This window comes from Lycium ferocissimum, chromosome 2 (assembly GCF_029784015.1).
Source record: "Lycium ferocissimum isolate CSIRO_LF1 chromosome 2, AGI_CSIRO_Lferr_CH_V1, whole genome shotgun sequence".
Taxonomy (NCBI): domain Eukaryota; kingdom Viridiplantae; phylum Streptophyta; class Magnoliopsida; order Solanales; family Solanaceae; genus Lycium; species Lycium ferocissimum.
In genome coordinates this window covers 29,679,106-29,701,228 of record NC_081343.1, presented here as the reverse complement: position 1 = coordinate 29,701,228, position 22,123 = coordinate 29,679,106, and the positions used below count along the sequence as shown (strand labels likewise).

At 35.9% G+C, this 22,123-nt stretch overlaps 1 protein-coding gene, 1 non-coding gene and 1 pseudogene across 2 annotated transcripts; all 3 read left to right on the top strand.

Moving 5' to 3' along the window:
* The first annotated feature begins 212 nt into the window (after positions 1-212).
* LOC132034637 (phospholipase D delta-like) lies at positions 213-12,244 on the top strand. The gene is made up of 11 exons (XM_059425024.1): positions 213-910; positions 1,422-1,783; positions 3,716-3,832; positions 4,416-4,610; positions 7,124-7,426; positions 7,508-7,576; positions 7,714-7,861; positions 8,718-8,866; positions 9,364-9,510; positions 10,999-11,199; positions 11,662-12,244. Exons 1-11 carry the CDS (start codon positions 349-351, stop codon positions 11,956-11,958), a joined length of 2,550 nt encoding a protein of 849 aa, XP_059281007.1. The 5' UTR covers positions 213-348; the 3' UTR covers positions 11,959-12,244.
* Positions 11,977-12,076, top strand: LOC132048446 (U6 spliceosomal RNA). Its single transcript, XR_009412985.1, has one exon. It is a non-coding gene; the product is annotated as a U6 spliceosomal RNA (small nuclear RNA).
* Positions 12,245-14,409: 2,165 nt separating the features above from the next.
* LOC132047486 (uncharacterized) lies at positions 14,410-21,739 on the top strand (annotated as a pseudogene).
* The last annotated feature ends 384 nt before the right edge of the window (positions 21,740-22,123 follow it).

Genomic DNA, 22,123 nt, shown 5'->3' with positions numbered 1-22,123 from the left:
TAATACTTACATAACTCTAACCGGCTACCAAATGTGCCCTAATAGTATAATGACTACGAATTTAACGTCTGTATGGCTAAAATGTGTCTCTAATATTGCTGCCTCACCACTCAAGACCAGCAACGTTGCCCTCCATGCACGGCCAGCTCGATCGAAGTCGTAAAATATCAGCAAACCGTCACTGTCACCATAACGTGCCATTATCCCATACTTCCAATTTCTTCTTCATAACATTATCCCACACCAAGAATATCCCTTTCTTCTTAATTTCCACTCCTACTAACATCACCTTCATCCTATAAATAGCAAACTCTCTTGCATATTATAACCACAAATATTATACTAACAATGTCTGAACCAAAAAAAATAATATTGCATGGAGATTTAGACCTCCACATTATTGAAGCCCGTCATTTACCCAACTTCGACATAACTTCCGGTCATCTTAGCCGTTGCTTCACTTTCGGTGGCATCTGTGGCACCCCTCATGAAGAGCACCATTCAGATCACAACCCGAATAATAAACCTCACCACCGGAAAATCAATACGAGTGATCCATATGTGACAGTTTCAGCTCCACAAACCGCTCTAGCACGTACTCGTGTCATATCCAGCTCGCAATACCCATTTTGGGATGAGCACTTTAAGATCCCATTAGCTCATCCTATGTCCTTTTTGGAGTTTCGGGTTAAGGATGATGATCTTTTCGGGGCAGAAATTATGGGTAAAGTCAAGATTCCTGCAGAGACTATCGTCACCGGTGAAGATATATCCGGTTGGTTTCCCATTATCGGGTCTTCCGGGAAACCCGCTAAACCTGATACGGCTCTTCGGGTTAAAATGAAGTTTTTTCCTTATGATAGAAACCCATTATACAAACGTGGGATTGCTTCTGATCCTCAGCATTTAGGTATTTGGTGCAAAATATGTTATTCATACTCTCTCCCTCTGAATTTATGTGCCACGTTTCAGATTTCGAAATTGAAACGAAGTCTTTCTTTGACTCTAACTTTTTCATATATCTTTAACTAAATATTTTAAATTGTTAATCAGTGGGACTTATAGTACTTTTTACATAATTTTTAAATATATAAATTTCATTTCGAATTCACGATCAAAATTAAACTTTTGACTATTGACATTCATACTTTAAACTGTTTGACTCTCGAAATCTGTACTATGCCACATGCATTGCGATAGAGGGTAAATCTTTGAATGCTCTCTACAATTTCAATACTATTTCTGGTTATGAAAATAGCTAGTAAAGATCACTATTTATAATAAACACACCTACTTTAACTCAAAACAGAAAAACTTATACCTATGTAAATTTGACTATAAATACTAACTAAACATGAATTAAAATTTCAAATTTTAATCAATTTTGGTTCCGTACAATTTTGAATTATTGTTTACTGCAGGTGTGAGAAATTCATATTTTCCAGTGAGAAAAGGGAGTTCAGTGAAACTATACCAAGATGCTCATGTAAGCAATGATGTGAAGTTCCCGGAGATTAAATTGGAAAATGGTACAGATTTTGAACACAATAAATGTTGGGAAGATATATGTTATGCTATTTCAGAGGCTCATCACTTGATTTATATTGTTGGGTGGTCTGTTTTTCATAAGATTAAGTTAATTAGAGAACCCACAAGGCCATTGCCACGTGGTGGTGATTTGACACTTGGTGAGTTGCTTAAATACAAGTCCCAAGAAGGTGTAAGAGTTCTGTTGTTAATTTGGGATGATAAAACTTCTCATGATAAGTTCTTCGTTAACACGGTATGTACTGTTGAAATACTTTCTGATTTCTTTATACTCCATTCCATGTGGTTTCTTTTGCATAAAGTGTATTATTGTGTGGCTTCTATGCTTACTTTATTCTTGTTTACTGTATTAAAGAAGGTGTTTAGATAGTAGCAGCACGTGACTAACTTTTCTTATTAAGACTTCATGGCTAGTATAATCTAGCTAGCAGCATTTAACTTTAGCTAGTTGCTGTTATTTTATAGTATAAATATTTTTCATTTCTATATCTTAAACTCCAAATACAACATTAGTACTTAACTCTTGCTAGCTGCTGTTATTTTTAAAATTCTTCATTTCTTTGCTTAAACTCCAATGACTGTGTAGTACTCCAGAATTTCCTATACAGGTATACGAATGTTTTGCGTACTGCTCGTATGCTTTTTTAAGGCAATTACGCCTTCCTTCGCCTCAAGGCCTGCAGGTCAAGCTATACTTGTTCCAGTTGACTCGATAGTGCTACGATCTGCTAAGCCTTATTTGGCCACCCTCGGAGCAACTGTTTTATGACCATTATGGGGAACCCTTTACGAAGAAGATACATTAGTTACCTTTTATATGGAAAATCGAGATCTGGTGATATAACCAGAGGCAGACCTACATGGTAGTGTTGGAGTGCACGTGCACTCCCACCCTTCGGAAAAAATTATGTATATATATGTGTATATAACTTGAGAAATTAGTATATATTTAATTGTACACTCTAACAAACGAAAGTATCTTTGGGGCACATTGGGGCAACTCTTGCTTCCCTTAGATGTCACCCTAGATCGAACCCGAATGTCACTTTTTTTTTTTTTTAAGCCTATTTTTAGGAAAACAATAAGGGGTCGTTTGGTTTGAACACAAGTTATGATGGGATTAATTATGTTGGGATAAGTTATACTTTTAAGAAAAAGTTGTTTGTTTACAAAAATACCCTCCATCTTATGTAGTAGAAAAAGGGTTTTGAGAACCTCGGGCTATTTTAGTCAATTTCACCGTTTTATCCCGGATTACTATTCCACCTACGATGGGTATAAGTTATCCCAAAGACTATTTTTAATCCTTTGAATAACTTATCCCACAATTAGTAACCAAACAAAGGATAAGGTGGTACTAAATTTTTATCCCATCACTATTTTTACTTATCCATCATACCAAACCATCCCTAAGCGTTAAATGAGCTCGCCCAGATTCAAACCTGCACTGTCACCACATGTTGCACAGCCTTAGCCACTGAGCTATCTCTTTCATTTGCTTCACTGTGTTAAATTTTATTTATTACACATATTTGACCTATATACTTGTATTTTCGTCACTGCTACGCTATTAGTGACCGGTCCGACACAGTATTATCCCTTTATGTTAAGATAAAAGCGCCTCCACCATTTTAAAATCCTGGGTCCGCCTCTGGATATAACATAGGGTGTTCCAAAAGTAAAATAGGTCAACAGGTCTTAAAAGTGCATTCGAGTGATTCAATATCCATGAATCTAGAAAAGAGGGTTGAGGGTTGGTAACAAGAATTCTTGGAATTCCTTGGGGATTCTTGATTGTTCCTGAGCTAACTATAGTGCAAAGCCGAACCTCTTTGGTTAATAATATCCTATAGGTTTATCGCTCTCCCAGGGGTGCAGATTTATAAAAGGCGTATAGAAATTATTATACATTCAGTTTCTTTGAAAACATTTCAGCTAATATTGAGACAAAGTTATTCCCATGATTGTGAATGGAAATCTTTCCATGCAAGTTAGATATGAGCTGGATAACGTCTATTATTTGACTAACTGAGCTCAATATACAGTTAATCTGTATCGCGAGGCACCAATTGCTTTTGTCTTTGCTTTTCAAGATGATGCATGCCATCAGTTGTAGTTTTTGCTGTATAGCACCCCTTACAATAATTTGAGACGGCATTTGTTGCAGGAAGGATTAATGGGAACTCACGATGAGGAGACCAAAAAGTTCTTTAAGCATTCATCTGTGATTTGTGTTTTGTCACCACGTTACGCTAGCAGTAAGCTCAGCATTATGAAGCAACAGGTAATTAACTTACTTATCTTAGCAGTTTGTCAGGTTTAAAGTAGCAGCAAGCTTAACATGATGAAGCAACAGGTTAACTTTTTAACCATCCACCAGTTTGCCAGTCTAAGATATTCTAAGAACGAGTGTTAACTTCTACCCACGTGACTATGATGTTATTGTCCCTGTAACCTCCTTTCAATAGTTCCTGTCGAGACCCAATTCAATATAATAGAAACTGTTCACATAAGTTTGTTAGAGAAATGAAAGAAGAGGTCAAAAAGTTCAGCAAGAAAAGATTGCAATGATGCATTCTTTTTTCGTTGTTGATGGTGAAATATGTCCTGAATTAATGGACTGGAGAAACGTATTTCTTATAAAACATAATACCTCAGGCTTTGCTGGGTTGAGTGAAGCTAAATTTTGTTATTGTGCATATCTAATGATAGCATGAATATTTCCTATTCCTTTTAAAAAAAAAAAAAAAAAGGCATGATTATTCCCTATTAGAAATCTACGGTGGCTTTGACACAAACCACTTTCTTGCTCTTTGGCCTTTATCTCCCCTTTGTTGATAGTTTGCATATTTACTTGTTTCTTCCAGGTTGTTGGAACCATGTTCACGCATCACCAAAAGTGCATTCTTGTAGATACACAGGCTCCTGGTAATAATAGAAAAATTACAGCCTTCTTAGGAGGTCTTGATCTCTGTGATGGTCGCTATGATACACCTGAACATCGCTTATTCGGTGATCTTGACACTGTATTTAAAGATGATTGTCATCAGCCTAATTTTCCTGTAAGTACTTTGTTGTTCCAAATACTTCTTTGATAATTCTGATACCTGTAATCTTTGATTTGGTGTGGTTCCTACATTTTATGCTTGATAATTACAAGAAAGACCTTGTCAAGAAAAAACTTTCAAGAATTTTAAAGTTAGTAAGGTAGAGTCAGCCTCACAAATGCAGATGATCAATAGCCTTGTTCCCAGCAAATTAAGAAATTCTTTCTTGCATTATATTGACAATTTCTTACAAGAAGCATTTTGCTAAGAGTTATCCAAATTACTGTAGTTTCTATTGCTGAAACATTTATGCTGACTGTTATCCGAATTTAGCAATAAGAAGTTACAAGAACAGTCAGCAGGCACCGAAGTAGACTTGTGGAAATCTTCTAGTAGATATCAGTTAGTTGGAGAAATGTCTAGTATACTTTATTCTAGTTGGACTACATGGGCTGCAGCAGATAACTAGTGGAGACCAAGTCATGTGAAAAGAATGGTTTTGAGGGTTCTCTGTTAAGCTATATACCCTTATAAAGTATCCAAAAGTCTGTTTCCAGCATATGAAGTTTAACCCATCTGTTAATGCTTGTGGTAGTTTAGTAGAAGTTATTTTCCATGTGACTGAAAATGTCAACCAGCAAAGGGCAACCTGTAGTTCAAAGTGTTCAAGTTGTGAAGCCTGTGTGAATAGTTTGAGCTGTAAAGAATATCCTTAACTTCTATAATTGCTGTAAAAAATTTGCTCAGAAGTTCCCCAAGTTTAGGAGTAGTTTGGTTCACCAAAAAGTTATGCCGGCATTATAATGCAAGGGTTGTAATCCTGGGATTAATAATTGGTGCCTAAACCTCTTTTGATGAATATTTGTTTCATTCTGTTGAAACTGGCATATACGGTGTATAACAAGACACATATATTTGGGTTAAAGCTGGGTAACGTGTTCTTCAAAATTTTACCGTTATTTTAAAAGTATTTTGGTCTTTCTGTTCTATCCAAGGATTGGTAATCCCGGTATTAGAATCCCAGGTTAAATTCGGTATAAAATAATACTAGTTTTGGTATAGAATAATTCTGGTATTGCTTATACTGGGAAGTGGGAACAACTTCAACCAAACAGGATAAATAATCCCGAACTTTATCTGTGATTATTTTTCTAATCCTGGTAACCAATTGACCCAGAGTTCCTTCCTTGCTGGAGCTGACGCATGAAAAGGTTCCTGTCTTGTGAATTCACTAGCTTTAACTCTGTTTCCGTATGGAATTTGCAATTAAAAAAGGTCTATTTTTTATTTCACATGACAAGTGGGGAAATGTAGCTTGGGAGAGTAGTTCTAGTAAAGCATTAGGAGCTATTTTTATGCTTGGAGGCCTGAAGCAACTATGCTTTAGGGCATCCTGTTAATTACTTATCATTCTATTTTATGAAAATTTCAGATATAATTTCTATATATGTTTATAGATACATACATTCTGGTGTGGTTCTCTATGTAGGAAACACAGTCGCTTTGAAAATAAATCTCTAATCTAACTTTATTCTGAAATACCACAAGAATAATGTCTTTGTATCCGCTTACAATTCTGAACTAGTTGGAGCCAAAATAAAGATTTTACCTACAAGCTACTGTTGTCCGAACTATTTAGCCGTCAGTCTCTCATTTTTCATGCCATGTATCATGGGAAAGTGGTCACATTTAGATGAAGAGTAAGAAAAAAGATACTAACGCTAATAGAAACTAGGTGGCTATGTGATTAAAAGGAAACAGAAAAGATACAAAAGCCTTAAATCTGAACTGACACTCATGTCCCCGGAATTTGAGTGTTCAGGTATAAGTTTGTATGTTCCTACTTGATATTTTAACAGCATTATGATTTATTTGCTTCAATGTTGATGTAACTTAGTTTGGGCGTTAAACTTAGTAGACTGCTTGCTGTATAGTATTTGTTATCTGCCAATTTAGACAAAAACACTAATACAAACATGGAGTTAGTTTCATACATTAATAATGAGATAAGAATAGGTTTTGGACTATAATAAACAAAAAATATAAGAAACATAAATTAGTTTAATTCATAAACAATGAAATAAGAATTTTTCTAGTGTATTACTCGATATTCAGTAATTCATTGACATACTTCAATGTTATTAGACTTAAATTTCTCAAGCACTTTATGAAAGTTTAATATGTTGAGTAACATTAGTTTACATTGTCAGGCATGTCCAAGGACTATGATTTATTTCATTAAACATTGAACATTCTATTTATTTCATTAAACATTGAACATTCTATTGTCAGTCATGAATAAGGTTATCTAGAAGTCCCCAAGTTACTTAGAATAAGGGTTGTTAAGTTTGATTTGAACCAAAGATGGTGAAACCCTGCAGATTCATCATATGATTATTGTCAGCCACATGTTTATGTGATTTTCTATGTCTTTTCTACCGTGACATTTTCATTCTATCTCTTTTGATCATGGCTCTCTAGTTGATTATATTTTTATAATTTTCATTTATTTGTACCACATATACTAGCCAGGGACGAAGGCCCCAAGGGAACCATGGCATGATTTGCACTGTAGAATTGATGGACCTGCTGCATATGATGTACTTATAAATTTTGCTCAGCGATGGAGGAGAGCAACAAAGTGGAGGGAATTCTCTTTTCTTAAGAAAACAATGTCCCGTTGGAATGATGATGCAATGCTAAAAATTGAGCGTATCTCATGGATACTCAGCCCTGCTTTTGCTGTTTTCAAAGAAAGGACTGAGATTCCAGAGGATGATCCCGAACTATATGTATCTAGGGAAGATCACCCTGAAAATTGGCATGTGCAGGTAGATGTTTCTTTGTCACGCAAATTGTTGTACAGAATTCACTGAATTGCTTTTAACCTCATCATCATTTCTCATCTGCAGATCTTTCGTTCCATTGATTCAGGTTCAGTGCAAGGTTTTCCCAAGAGTATTGGCATTGCTGAGGAACAGGTATAGAAAACATGGCTATTTATCGTGATCTTTTCATAGTTCTGCAAAAGTAGGTATATTGTATCTGGAGCATTTGGCAGAAAATTTATTTGGTTGCCAATCACTGTTCACAATTTCTGTGCATTATGCCTTCTCAGAACCTTATCAGTTCAAAAGATCTGGTAGTAGACAAAAGCATTGAGGCAGCATACATCCAGGCAATAAGATCTGCTCAGCATTTCATATATATTGAAAATCAGTATTTTCTTGGCTCATCATACGCTTGGCCATCATACAAAGATGCAGGTAAATTTATATTCTGTTGCTGTTTTATCAAATATAAATGTAGAATACATGTGTAACCCCAAATAAATAAATAAATAAATAAAAGATATGATTCTCAACTTAGAAATTTGGCTTGGGTTTTATATTCGCAAGGGATATTGTTGGTCCAATTTACATTTGCAATTTTAATGCATTCGACTAATAGGTAAATCCAGATGGTAAAGTTAGATGTTACTCTAACTATCATATTTTATGTGGCCATCATACAGATAAGATGTGTCCTTTCTATGTTTTATACTTCCTAAACCTAGAAAAAGAAAAAAGAAAAAAGTTTCAAAATTATGTGTCCTCCCAGGGGCGGATATATGTATAAATTCGTGGTGCTCTAGCACCCGTTAAACTCGACGTAGACTAGGTATAGTTATATAAGAAATATATAAAATTTGGGTATAAACATTAAAAAAGCACCCTGGAAACCAATAAGACAGCAGGGTGCTCTGGTTTCCAAATGGAACTTTAAAGGTTTGGATGGCTAGGACGTTCTGTGTTCGAACCTCTGCTTCGCGTTTCAATTTTAGTAATGATAATATTAATTGCAGTTATTTTTTAGTGTTGCATAGGCACCCACGACCCTTAAATCCTAGGTCCGCCACTGTGTCCTCCAGTTTAGTTTCTTCAATTGTTTCATTTACAGATACTCTTGATAGATTTCTATTTCTTCCTGAAAGTAGTATCTTATATAGCACTTACAAGTATAATAGGATTGTCCAGTCATCAGTTCAGCTGATCAAAATTTCTTGATCTACTTCAACTTACGAGCATTGGTTCTTCTTTTTTACCACACTCAATTCATGTTCCTTTATTGTTATTTTTTCAGGAGCTGATCATCTGGTACCAATGGAGTTAGCACTGAAAATTGCTAGTAAAATTAGATCCAAGGAACGGTTTTGTGTATACGTTGTTTTGCCCATGTGGCCCGAGGGGGATCCCAAGTCAACTACTATGCAAGAAATTCTATACTGGCAGGTAATCTATTTCCTGTAACATCATGACCTGTATATTCGATTTCATAAATGTGGCTTCATCTAACATTAATTATGTGATACACCGTGCACGGTGGGGAGCTAAGATCAAGGGCTGTTTTGGAATAACAAAGATGGCAGCTGTTTGGGTATCTGAATATCATAATTGCACCAGTTATCATGCGGAGTAGCATAAATGGGAATGGAAATAGCTGTCCAGTTTCTAAAATTCTCATCCTTATGAATTGATACTTTATCTCTTAAATACGTTGGGAAATACATGGGAAAATCTTGTGTATTTGAGGAACCTGGCAGAATGAATGAGAGGAGAATTTTGAAAACGAGCGCCACTTTTTACTAAATATTTCATGTTATCTCAAGCTTGTGCTTATTTTTCTATGTAATTCTGATGATTTAGTATGTTATGTTATAAAAAGGATATGATCGGACACCAGAATCCATCAGATGTGCTTTATTGAGATTTTTGTGTGCTTTCAACAGAGCCAGACAATGCAGATGATGTATCAAGTTATTGCAAGGGAGCTCAAGTCAATGCAGCTTTTAGACTCACATCCACTAGATTATTTAAATTTTTACTGCCTTGGAAATCGTGAGGCGAATGCTCAATTTTCTAGTGATGATGATAAGGTAATGTCCATTTGAATTTGTGTAGTCTATATTAAGTTAGCATATAAACACCATATGCACTTGCAGTGAAGTTGAAGGTCATCATGAGATTGAAAACTGTGTGCTCTTCACTCATAGATATAGCTTGTTGTCTTGCTGGTGTCTCTATGAATCTTATCACTTTTTAATCTAAGCTGGTAGATTATATCTTGAGCCCTTAGTATGTCTGAAACGGGAGAGTATATAGATAAAATGTCTTCTTCATAAAGGCATTAGATTTCTTTACCTATCTTCCTTTCATATGACTTCCTTTTGTATTAATCCACGCGCTCTGTATTTTCGCCAAATTAAATACATGCTGTTAGACCAGGATGTGTCATATATACAATCCATCTCAGCCGCTGCCCTCATAGTATAATTGTCTCAAGCTCTTCAAGGTTGTCAACGGAATTGTCACATAATCCTTAAAATGAATAAGGAATTTCCTTACTCTTTGAAGCCTCAAATGAAAAATATTGCTGAACTTCTACAGACTCCTAAGTGTTTGCTTCTCCATTCTAAGTTTTCATTCTATTCCTATGACAGAGCAACATGCCCATTTATCATACCGTAGGGAGTGTTGTTTTCGTTGGTGTGTTTCAACCATTTTCTAATAAGAGATATCCCTACGTGCTTTGATTCAAGTCCTTGTTAAGAGCAGTGAGTACTAGTACCAATGAAAATGTTGGCCCTAAGGGTGCAATTAATGTTAAGCCCAAACACTACGCAGCAACCTATTTTCTTGACATAAACTGTCATCACTATCATGGTGTTTCTAAATGTTTATTATGAAATAAGTAAAAATAAGATCGATTAATGCAAAAACAACTCTAAAGTGGTGCTGAGCGCTGTGGAATACATAGAGGTGCAAAAACTCAATTGCTGGCTATTCATGTAAGGAACCAAGCAACTCTAGCAGTTTATTTGCTTCATATGCATTGACAACCCTAAACCAAGAAGCTAATAATAAACATTTGTATTTGACACTAAATATTGGTTTGAGATGAGTTTAAATAGAGTGACATGGTCAGTGGGGATTCATATAGCGGACCTCAACTTGTTGGGATTGAGACATAGTTGTTATATTTGTATTTGATGCTAAGTACTGTTATAATTCTGTCTTCAAAATATATTTTGTTCCTTCCTCTCCACATAACCCAAAGAATGCATGCTGGTTTAGTTTCCCTTTATTTTAGAGCCTTATGCCTCTTCTATACCAAGCATCGAAGTAGTTCCCAGCTGTCCTTTGCATAGTCCACTTTTGCTCAAAGATGGTAAAATGCAGGTTGAATAATTGTCTGGTAACTTTATAATTAAAAAACAGGTGATTTGAACCTTCGACCTCCATTTCACATAACAAGCATCTGCGAAATGCAACAAATATTGGCAGATCATGTGTTGATGTGTTCGATTCAATTAAGCTTGGCAAATATTTCTAACGCATGATTTTCAACTTTGCCATGCAACCAGGTCTCGGATTCGTTTAAATTTCAGCGTTTCATGATATATGTGCATGCTAAAGGAATGATAGTAGATGATGAATATGTCGTACTGGGTTCTGCCAACATAAATCAACGATCTTTAGCTGGGTCGAAGGACACCGAGATAGCTATGGGTGCCTATCAGCCGCATCACTCCTGGGGAAAGAAGCAGCAGCATCCAGGGGGACAGGTTCGAATAATGTTTGAAAATTTCCCTTGCAAAAATTCTTTATTTTCTAAATTTATTCTTTGAAGTTAGAGAGAAAAGTTGGTCTTTAGATGACATGTTATAGACATGGGAAGGAAAGGACCAACAGATTTAGTTTTAGTTGGAAAATTACGTGCAAATTCAAAAGAAGATACTATGTCTTTCATTTTAAAACCAGGGCAGTGAACTCATTTATCATAAAGTCATTTACAGCGGATTTTCTATTTTTCATCCTTTTAATTTGTGTTCATTTTTCTCCAAATAACTATTTGTTCAAATAGCCCAAGTTGTAATGATATGTCAATTTATTGAAAAGAAGAAGGAAGCACAACTATAATGCTAGAACTCAAAAGTTCAGTTACTACATCCACAGTTTTGAGAAGAAGTTGAGCAAAACTGATGCTTTAGTGAATCATTTCTTTTTCATCTCGTCTTGATCTCCAGGTCTATGGATATAGAATGTCTCTGTGGGCCGAGCACCTTGGAATGTTAGAAGATTGTTTCCAAGAACCAGAAGCAATAGAATGTGTAAGGAGGGTGAATGAGGTTGCTGAAGATAACTGGAAAAGATACACAGCTGATAATTTCATTACAGTGAATGGGCATCTTCTCAAGTATCCCATAAAAGTGGATGCTGATGGCAAAGTAGGTTCCTTACCTGACTTTGAATGTTTTCCAGATCTTGGGGGTAAAATAGTAGGGAACCCTTCCCCTGCTATCCCAGATATTTTGACCACTTGATTTTGAAAAATAGTCATGGTCCCTTTGGGGGCATCCAATGAAATTGGAATGATACAACGAAGATTAGCATGGCCTGTACAAGAATGATGCGCGCAAATTCAAGAATTTCCATGCGTCCGAGTCTCTGGCAATGTGATTAAGATGGAGCATGTAGCTGTGAAATAGTATATTCTTATATATGTTTATGTTGTACATCAAAAGGTAGAAAAAAACTTGGAAATATTGTAATGCCTGTAAACAATTCCAGGACCTGTTAAAGAAATGGAAATTTGATTGTTACTTGTTCTCCGCATTCCCTGTTAAAGAAATGGAAATTTGATTGTTACTTGTTCTCCACATTGTCTTATGTATAATAACATGGTGATCTACTTGAAACTTGTTACAGAATGTATATAGACTCATTATTAGTAATGTACATAGCCATAGTTAAGGAGCAGATTTGTAGAGATATGTAGGAAAGATTTGTAGGAATCCTTTTTATTTCTTTCCTTAGTTAGCACCGTGATGTACGTATTTATACTTTGCTTATCTATTGGAATAAGATAACAACTTAACTTCAATTCGATTATATGGTATCAGAGCCTACAGGCTTATCGATTTTGTTTCGATTCTGTTTCAAAGAAGACGAAAAAATAGATCTTGTTTTGACTTTGTAACTGAAAGAGATTCTGCATTTTGAATCGATTACTTTGAAGTGGTCATTTTGTGTCACCTCCAGCAGGAGGTGGATCAGATTTTCCAACTGGAATAGTCTTCTCTGGCGACAGGGTGTGAAGCGAGTGACCTTTACGCGCTGGCTGTACTTTCCACCTGTCCGTCACGCACCGGCGGAATCATTTGGGGATTATATTTTCGGCTTCGTCTCGTCATTTCCGGCTTGATTCTGGTGTTCTTCTATCCCTCAGACCTTGTTTGGAGGCTGTTCTCGAATTTCAGGTGTGCCTGTTCCAACTTTTTTGTTCATTTTTTTGCTTCTGCAGTTACAGTTTTGAATAAGGCTGGTCAGATCTGTTTGTTTGGCTCGACACTTGATTTTCTGGATACTAGATAATTTTTGGACCTTGTTCATCCGTTGTTGAGATTGCTGTTGAGATTGATTTGTGACTTATTTGGCTGAGATTTTCTCTGGCTATATATCTGTTTAGCTGGTGGTTTCTCCATTGATTTTGAAGTCTGTCTTGTTGGTACCTGCTGGTTTTCTACTGTTGGTGAAATTACTTTGATTTTGGTTGGGTCAGATCTGATTCGTCGGTTGCTTCTGTACTGATTTTGAAATCTATTTTGTTTGGTATCTGCTGGTTCTCTATTGTTGGTGAAATCACTTATTTTGGTTGGGTAAGACAAAGTTGAATTTTTTATCTTTTTCTAGGTCAAAAGATTTGTTGGATATTTTTGGCAGAGCATTGTTGATTTCTCTGTTAGTTCATTTTGTTATTACAAGTCTTGTTAGTTTTTTTCTTAAAAAAATGGCAAGTCCATCTTCTGATAAAATGATTTTGGTTTTGGCGGATGAGTTTGCAAAATTTTCTGAATATCAAAAATTACTTAAGAAATCTATTTCGCATTACTACTCTTGCCGAGTCAAGTAAAGCATGCCTTGTCTCCTCTTCAAATAAGTGGGTCATTGATTCGGGTGCCACAGATCACATGACCGGTAATCCTAATGTATTTTCTAGCTTTCAGTCACACAAAACACTTTCTCCTGTGAAGGTAGCTGATGGCTCAACCTATAATATTGTGGGATCCGGACTGTTGAAACAACCTCGTCCATTACTCTGTCATCGGTATTACGTCTACCGAAGTTGGCCTTTAATTTGATTTATGTGAGTAAACTTACCAGAGACCTTAAGTGTTATATTTCGTTCTTTCCTGATTTTTGTCTGTTTCGTGATCTTACGACGCATAAAGTTATTGGTAAAGGACATGTATTTGATCGTTTGTATATCCTTGATGAATAAGAGCCTCGAGTTGCTGCCTACTCAGGTGTTGTGTCTCCATTTGAAGCACATTGTTGATTGGGACATCCTTCTTTGCCTATGTTGAAGAAACTTTGTCCTCAGTTTCAAAGTATTTCTTCCTTGGACTGTAAATCATGCCAATTTGCAAAACATTATCGCAACACATTAGGTCCAAGGGTTAATAAACGGGTTGAGTCAGCTTTTGAGCTAATTCATTTTGATGTTTGGGGACCACGTCCTGTCGTTTCCAAAACTGGACATAAGTATTTTGTCACTTTTGTGGATGATTTCTCTCGAATGACTTTGATTTATTTTATGAAAAATCTCTGAGTGTTTACTCACTTTTGTGCTAAAGTCAAAACTCAATTCAATGCTACGATCCGTACTTTGAGGAATGATAATGCCAAAGAATACATGTCAGAGTTGTTTCAGTCCTACATGAGACAACACGGTATTCTCCATTAGTCATCATGTGTTGATACACCTTCTCAAAATGGAGTCGCTGAGAGAAAGAATAGGCATTTACTTGAGACAAATTTCGGCACTTTTGTTTCAAATGAAGGTTCCTAAACAGTTTTGGGCCGATGCAGTTTCTACGACTTGTTTTCTGATTAATCACATGCCATCGACTATGCTTGTTGGTAATATGCCCTACAGTGTTCTTTTTCCAAACAAGTTACTATTTTCGGTGGAACCAAAGGTATTTTTGAGCACGTGTTATGTTTGACATGTTCGACCATCTGTAACCAAGTTGGACCCTAAGGCATTGAAGTGTGTTTTCTTGGGTTATTCTCGTCTTCAGAAGGGGTATCGATGTTATTCTATTGAACTTGGCAAATATTTGGTGTCAAATGATGTGGTATTTTCATACACTACACCATTCTTCTATGCACCTCCCAGTTCTACAAGTCAGGGGGAGGAAGATGAGTGGTTAGTTTATCAGGTTACTCGTGCTGTGGAAAATAACCAGATGATGTTATTCTTCCATCTCCTAGTTACTCTATTGAGCACCAATCGACTGTTGTGCCTTTAGCACCTACTCTAGCAAGACCGTCAATTGTTCAAGTTTATTCGAGAAGACGAGAGGCTGATGATACATGCCCTGCACCCGCTCCTTTGTCATCAGATCCTCCTCCATCTGATTCTCCAGAAAACCTTGACCTCCCAATTGCTATTCGCAAAGGATGTGTTCAAGACACATCTTAGCCAATTAGGCAAAAGAATGGAGAGGTCTTCAAAGAAGGAACCAATACTGGAAGTGTGCAAAAAGCACCTTTGAGGGAGAGATAAAGATAAATCTGAAAAAAATGAATTAGCTTGGTACTGCCAGCTTGGTAAAGATATTATTCCAGATTTACGGTACTACCCACCTGAAACTTGGTGTAAACTGTACTTTAGAACTAACATTAAGTGTGATAGTGTGGACAATAATATGTCTGAGAGCTTCAATGCTTGGATATTAGGACCAAAGCATAAAACCATTATCACTATGCTTGAAGAGATTAGAGTGAAGGTAATGACTAGAATAAGGTCAGTTGAGTCAATTTCCAAATACATGGTTAACCAATATATCTCCAATGGCACTGAGGGTACTAGAAATCAACATAAAGAAGTCAATGGAATGTAATATTGATTTCAATGGTGAGAGAGGGTTTGAAATTAGTGATGGGCCATATCAACATACTGTTGATTTGAGAAATAGAACTTGAAAGAGGTGCGTACAATATGAAATACAAAGTTAGTGCACATACGCGCCTCTATCAAGGCTGGAAAGAATTTATCAATGCTAACAGATTGAGGAAAGGAGATGTATTGTGTTTCAAGGCCTGTGACGCTGCTAACGACCGCATAGCCTTCCTTGTTAATAAAAAGCAGGAGATCATAGAGATAGATTAGATTAGGTCTATGTGTTTTCAATTTAAGTAAGGTTTATGTTGGTGCACATGTGTATATTGAACACCTTTGCTTTCTAAATAAAATGGATGTCATTCATCAACTTCGAACTTACATTAACCACAAAACAAAAGAAAACTACAAAGCACTTCCTAACTTATATTAACCAAACACAAAAGACATTTTTCCAAGCACTTCCTACCTTACATTAAGCACAAACTAAAGCATTCAACTTTAAGCATACAAGAACCACTATGGCAATTGGTCATGACAAGTCTTTGCATATCCTCGCATTAACCAATTGATCCAACAAGCAAAACAAATCAAGATGGAAAATGTGAAAATCATATTAAAGCTAAAGTTGTTGATCCCCTTCTTTTTCACTTTTATCTCTTTTGAATTTTCAATTTCGGGCAGATTGATCACACTTGATTGTTCTTCCATCTCCTTCATTTTCTTATCACTTGAGGCAAATTGTTCTTCTATCTCAATCTCCTTCAACATCTCGGCAATTTCGGAACTTCCATATTCTTCTTCCATCTCCTTAATTTTCTTCTCCTTTGAAGCTAATTATTCGTCCATCTCCTTCATTTTGTTCAACAACTATGGAATAATGTATTTCGATCTTTCGTCAACTTTGAAAAGATCCGTCCATCGAAAAAAATTTACACTTCTTCGAACCATAGTAGGGGCAAGACCAATATCTTCTTCTAGGATTGTTGTCGGACCAGGAAGTCTTCAATAGGAGCAAGAGACCATGATTGCATCGTACCTCGACGTTCAACATCGGATCTTCATTGTCCATGCAAAGCTTATTCAAATCCAATCTTGTTTCTTCCATAGCTAACCCTAATTTTTAAACAGAAATTTGGGGAAAGAAATTGTAAGAATCCAATCTTACCTGTTCAAACATAAAGAGAAGAAATTTAAACATAGATTTGGGGAAGAATCCAATCTTACCTCAAAATTTGGGGAAGAACTCAATGGTGGAAGAAGACAACAAGTTCTAGCCGTTGTGGGGGTTATTATTTGGTGGATTTAAGATTAAAAGACGTTATTTAGACAGCCATGTGGCAAATATAGACTAGTCGATTTAGTTTCTTGCTTCTCTTATGCGCTCAAAGAGAGTAGGCTCACTTGTTTGTCCAGGTCACCACATAAAAGCGTAATATAATACACAAAAAATAAGTCCTGGGGGGGGGGGTCATAGGACCCCTGCAAAGTTTAGATGTGTTATAACAACTTTGGCCATAGTTTGAGTGTATTTTGAACCCTTTTCCCTTATTTTTATTATATTGGTATTTGACATATGTTAAACTATTTGTTTTTTGGATTTGAAAATTATGTTATTTTGTGGTTCCAATTTTCTTGCTTTAGTAGTATTGGCTTGTTATTTCACATTATAGGTCGTTATTTTTTCAGTTAGAATGGATAGATTAGTTTTGTCAACCATTTAAATAATGTTATGACATTATATTTATAAATATTAATTTATTTTATCAAACATGCATTCCATGATGTCCTTATAAAACGTGTGCTTTTAGTATTTTATAATTAATTTGAAAAATATATATCAATTATTTTTACAATATTAGTTATAAATATATGATTACTAATTAATGTATTTTCAAAAAAAAAAAAATACGTATCTTAAATACCAAATTTGATATCATTTATACTTATAAAAGATCATATATAGGCATATATTTATCGTATTAACTTTTAAATTTTGATAATTACTTTATTTAAAATTTAATCAATTGTATAATTATTCTTGTGCAACCAAACATTACGCTTGATCGTTGTATTACTATACCGTGTAATTAGGTGGCTTTCCAAACAGACCCTTATGCTCCCGTTCTTCCAACCACGAGAAACATAAGGGAAAAATTATATTAAACCACAAAATTATGGTCTAGAACATATTACAAGTTTCCCCAAACTCGTTTTAGGGTTTTGTCGTATCCTGTTAGAAATGGTAAGCTCTCTCTCATACTACCTGCAAATCCGTCTATCAGTGTGGCTGTTTTATAAATTGATTGCATTAATCTTTTCTTTTTCTTCTGATTATTATTGCTAATTGATTTTATTTTCGATTCTTTTGCAGGCTGATTCTCCTCCCAAAAGGTTCGGTTTTCTTTCTTCGCCAATTCTGGCATCTTGCTCTTAAAAATTGGCACTTGCATTTCTTTGTTGTTACGTTAGGGCTTTTGACTAGTCTTAATGATTGAATTGTTTTATGTTCTACTCCCTCCGTCCCATTTTATATGAGGGTGTTTGAAGTTTAAGAAATAAATGAAAGACTTTTGAAACTTGTAGTCTAAAATAAATCATAGAAAATTATGTGGCTAGAATTCTTTTTATTCAGGGTAAAAAGATAAATTTAAAATTGAATTATTATTAAATATAGAAATGTGTCATTCTTTTTGGGACTCTAAAAAGGGTAGACTGTCACATAAATTGGGACGGAGGGAGTACTTGTTTATGACTATTGTGGGAGATAGATCTCTTTGGTTATGTGATATAGAGGAGGAATATATGGAGCCTGGACCATTTGAATAAGCTTTTGGATTATTATGGTTTCAATTTTGACTTAAATTTTTACCTTTTTTAAAGAAAAAATTTGACTAAGAAGATATGCGTTCAGACAGAGCTAATTGACATACTTTACTTTATATATCTCACTTAACTGCATTTTCTCAATGTTTTGTTCATATGAGTCCCAAAAATGGTTTATTTTATGATTCTTAGTCCCTTAAATTGATTTTGACATGTAATAGTGTAAGAGGTTGAGTTAACTCAAACATGCGACATAAGTCTCTACTGCTTATTATTTTATGGAACGCAGGATGCTCTGTGCACCGTGCTGCCCTTTTTTTAAAAAAACATTGAAAATCACAATAAAGGTGGTGGGTTTGACTTTGATACCTTGATAAGAAATGGACCTTGGATCTAACTTAATTGCAAAAGCTAGTTCATTAAGTGATTGTTGTCCAAGGCCATATAAAAAAGACAATCCCATTCCTTCAACGAATGTCGGACACTCTAAGTATCAACATCATAGAATAACTATCCTACTCCCTCCGGGAAGATTAGATTTGTATTTGTCCACTCCCTTGGTTTGACGAACTCTGATACTCCACTTTTTTGTGTTAACTATGATAATTGTAAAGAAAATTTTCTAGACTCCTATTTTGAGTTTTAGAAACTTAAACTGAACAGTAAAAAAATGTTAGAAGCTTACATAAGTTCTGTGTTTGCCACAATTATAAGTTCGGGGTCAAATCCTAAGAAACTCTTATGTTATTTCATGGCGACTAATTTGTTTCGTTGGATGATGGAAGCGTAAAGGAGATGTACTTCAAGCTATATTTTTGAGGTTTCTAGTTAATCTTTATATTTAAGTGCTGGAGCATGATAATTTTGAATAATTTACATTTATCCAATTATACTGCTGTTATTTGGAGTGTCATTTCCTTATGTAAGTATAATTCTATGATTTTATTCTCCGAGCACTCACTAAATGTATTTCAAGCATTGGGGTTTCCGTTAAAATCATGGGTTTTAATGTATTAACTCTTTTCTTGCTTAATGGTTTGTATGAAATTTTGCATCCAAAAAGATGACTCCATTATTGGAGGGGTCCTTTTGATATATGTTGTTTTATGTCAATATATTTTGTCCCATTTATCTGGTTAATTGTTGGAATTGTTTGATCTTATATTATCCGGATGTCCAGGTATTCACTCTCTCCTTCTCCTTGGGAAGACAAGTCAAGATCTAGATCTAGATCCAGATCCAGATCAAGGTCTAGATCGCCACCTGGGTCACATTCAAGGCCAAGGGGAAGATCCAGGTCCAGATCAAGGTCAAGAAGTCGTGGAAGGTTTGTTGGAACTTCAGCTCTACTCTACCTTAATATTTGTTTTTTTAATTATACCGGTGTCCAAGCAGCTTGACTATTCCACTGAGTACTTGCTAGTGGCAACTCTAGGGAGAAATTGCCTAGTGTTTTTGTCTCTACTGGATTTGAACCAGCACCCACTTCGTTGATCATTAGGCAACATCCTTGGGTACAGCTTTGCCTCAGTATTCGTTACTGTAGTGATACATGCATATTCCCTGGAATTATGCCCGGGTTGTGTGTTGATGGCTTGTTTTGAAGCTGCTTATCTCATCCTGTATGACTTATTTCAGGGAAGAAGTTTCTAATCCTGGAAACACACTTTATGTGACTGGTTTGTCTACAAGGGTCACAGAAAGGGACCTGGAGGAGCATTTCTCAAAGGAGGGAAAGGTTGGTTATTTTTAGTTTATGTATTAGTAGGTAATTTTCTCATTCCTTTTCCAGTTCCCTCTCCTACAGCTTTTCCTAGCTCAAGGTTTTTGCCCTTCAAAATCACGTGTATAGTGTTTTTCTTCAGATTTATCCATACTGGTCAATGTGTAAACAACAGATTCATTTGTGGTGGCAGCATCTTGACCAGAATAGCGTCCCATTATCCCTGTATTGATTTCTCCAATTTCTTCTGAAGTTTCTTTAAATTTTGTCGACCAGGTGAAATCATGTTTTCTTGTCGTGGAGCCGCGTTCTCGGATCTCTCGTGGTTTTGCTTTTATAACGATGTATAGTCTTGAGGATGCTAATCGTTGCGTTAAACACCTTAATCAATCGGTTCTTGAAGGCCGTTACATTACAGTGGAAAAGGTTAGCTACTACTTGTATACTGAGTGGTGAAACCCCCTTGTTTTCCATTTGATTGCATATTTGTCTTCTTAACTTGGAGGTTTTCTGGCTACATTCAGAAAGACATTGCGTCAGCTTTGTTGGCAGCGATCAAAGATGATCAGTTCTTCTCTTGCAACATTATATCACTCAGCTTGATCAATCGCCCGCTAAAACAGCTTTTCACATGCATCTGATCAACTAAACATAGCAACTATATTGCCCAACAACTATACTACTTCAGCAAATTCTTTCAACTCTCAACTAATCAACGGTCATTATCAACAATCTAATCAGGCTTTTCTGGTATTGGATAGCTGGCATTGGTTTCAATCTTCCATCTTTCTTCCTGTGATGAAACATATAAAAATAACTAAGCTGCTCTGTTACACAAATTGGATGGTTTTTTCATGTGCTTGTGCCACAATTTCACCAAGTATGGAAGGGAAAGTAAATGAATCTGATTTCCTCGCCCATATGAGAGAATGTTGTAATCATTCTTTATCACAACAGGGACTACATTGTTTGATCTAGATATCCCATTTCTTTTGGATGTAACTGTACATTTTATTCAGATCTCCCAGGTTGACACATATTTCTATTTTTCAGTCTCGGAGAAAACGCGCAAGGACTCCTACGCCTGGTCACTATCTTGGGCTGAAGAACGCAAGGGGTGACGGTGAGTGTTTCTAACATTGTACAATTTTGTATTGCATAATTCAGCTTAATCGTGAAAGTTCTTAACTACTGGTTGCTTTCTTCAAAGGTTATCGGGACCGTGGTGACCGTGGTAGGTATAGAGGCCGTGAGAACTATGGGTACCGAAGATCTCCAAGGCATTCACCATATAGAGGTGGACGAGATTATTCTCCTAGACGCTCGCCTTATGGGGGAAGGTCAAGAAGGGAGCGTTCTAGGTCATATTCTCCTTATGAAAGGAGCTATCATCGTGGTTCCAGATAGGACTTTGTCAGGGCCTCTGAATCCCCAGTGGCAACGGAAAACTGCTAGCGAGTATCTTTATAATTTGGTGGTGTCTAGGCTGGGAAGGATTATGATGTTAATGAATGAATGTTTGGTGTGTTTGTCTGTTGTGCTTTTATCTCTAGCTGACTTCCTGATTGTACCTTTGTTTGCAGCAAGGTTTAAGTACTGAACAAAAATGAAATTACAAGCCATGTGAAATATAGCTCTACTGCTGAAATGATCGTACTCTGATTGAAAATTTCTGATTCTTGCATCTCAGTTTTTTCGGTTATTTTTTGCCCAAGGCCAGAACAAGACCAAATTCTGTCAGTCTTAAAATTAAAAATCAAAACCAAACCAAATCGATGAAGTGTCAGATTATTTTCTTCTTTGGCTTGATTCGGTTTTCGAATTTCCATGAACACCCCTAATTTGTGATCTTTTATTTGAAATGTTAGTCTCTCACGTAGTTTCTGACTTGCCTTGGCTCTAAGATGCCCATCAACTAAATCACTTTCAAGACGCCTTGTATACTTAAAAAATATTTGGATAAAAGCAAATATGACTATCTTATTTCATTTCCTTTTATCATCGCCAGGTATTAGCTCTGTCTTGGACGAGT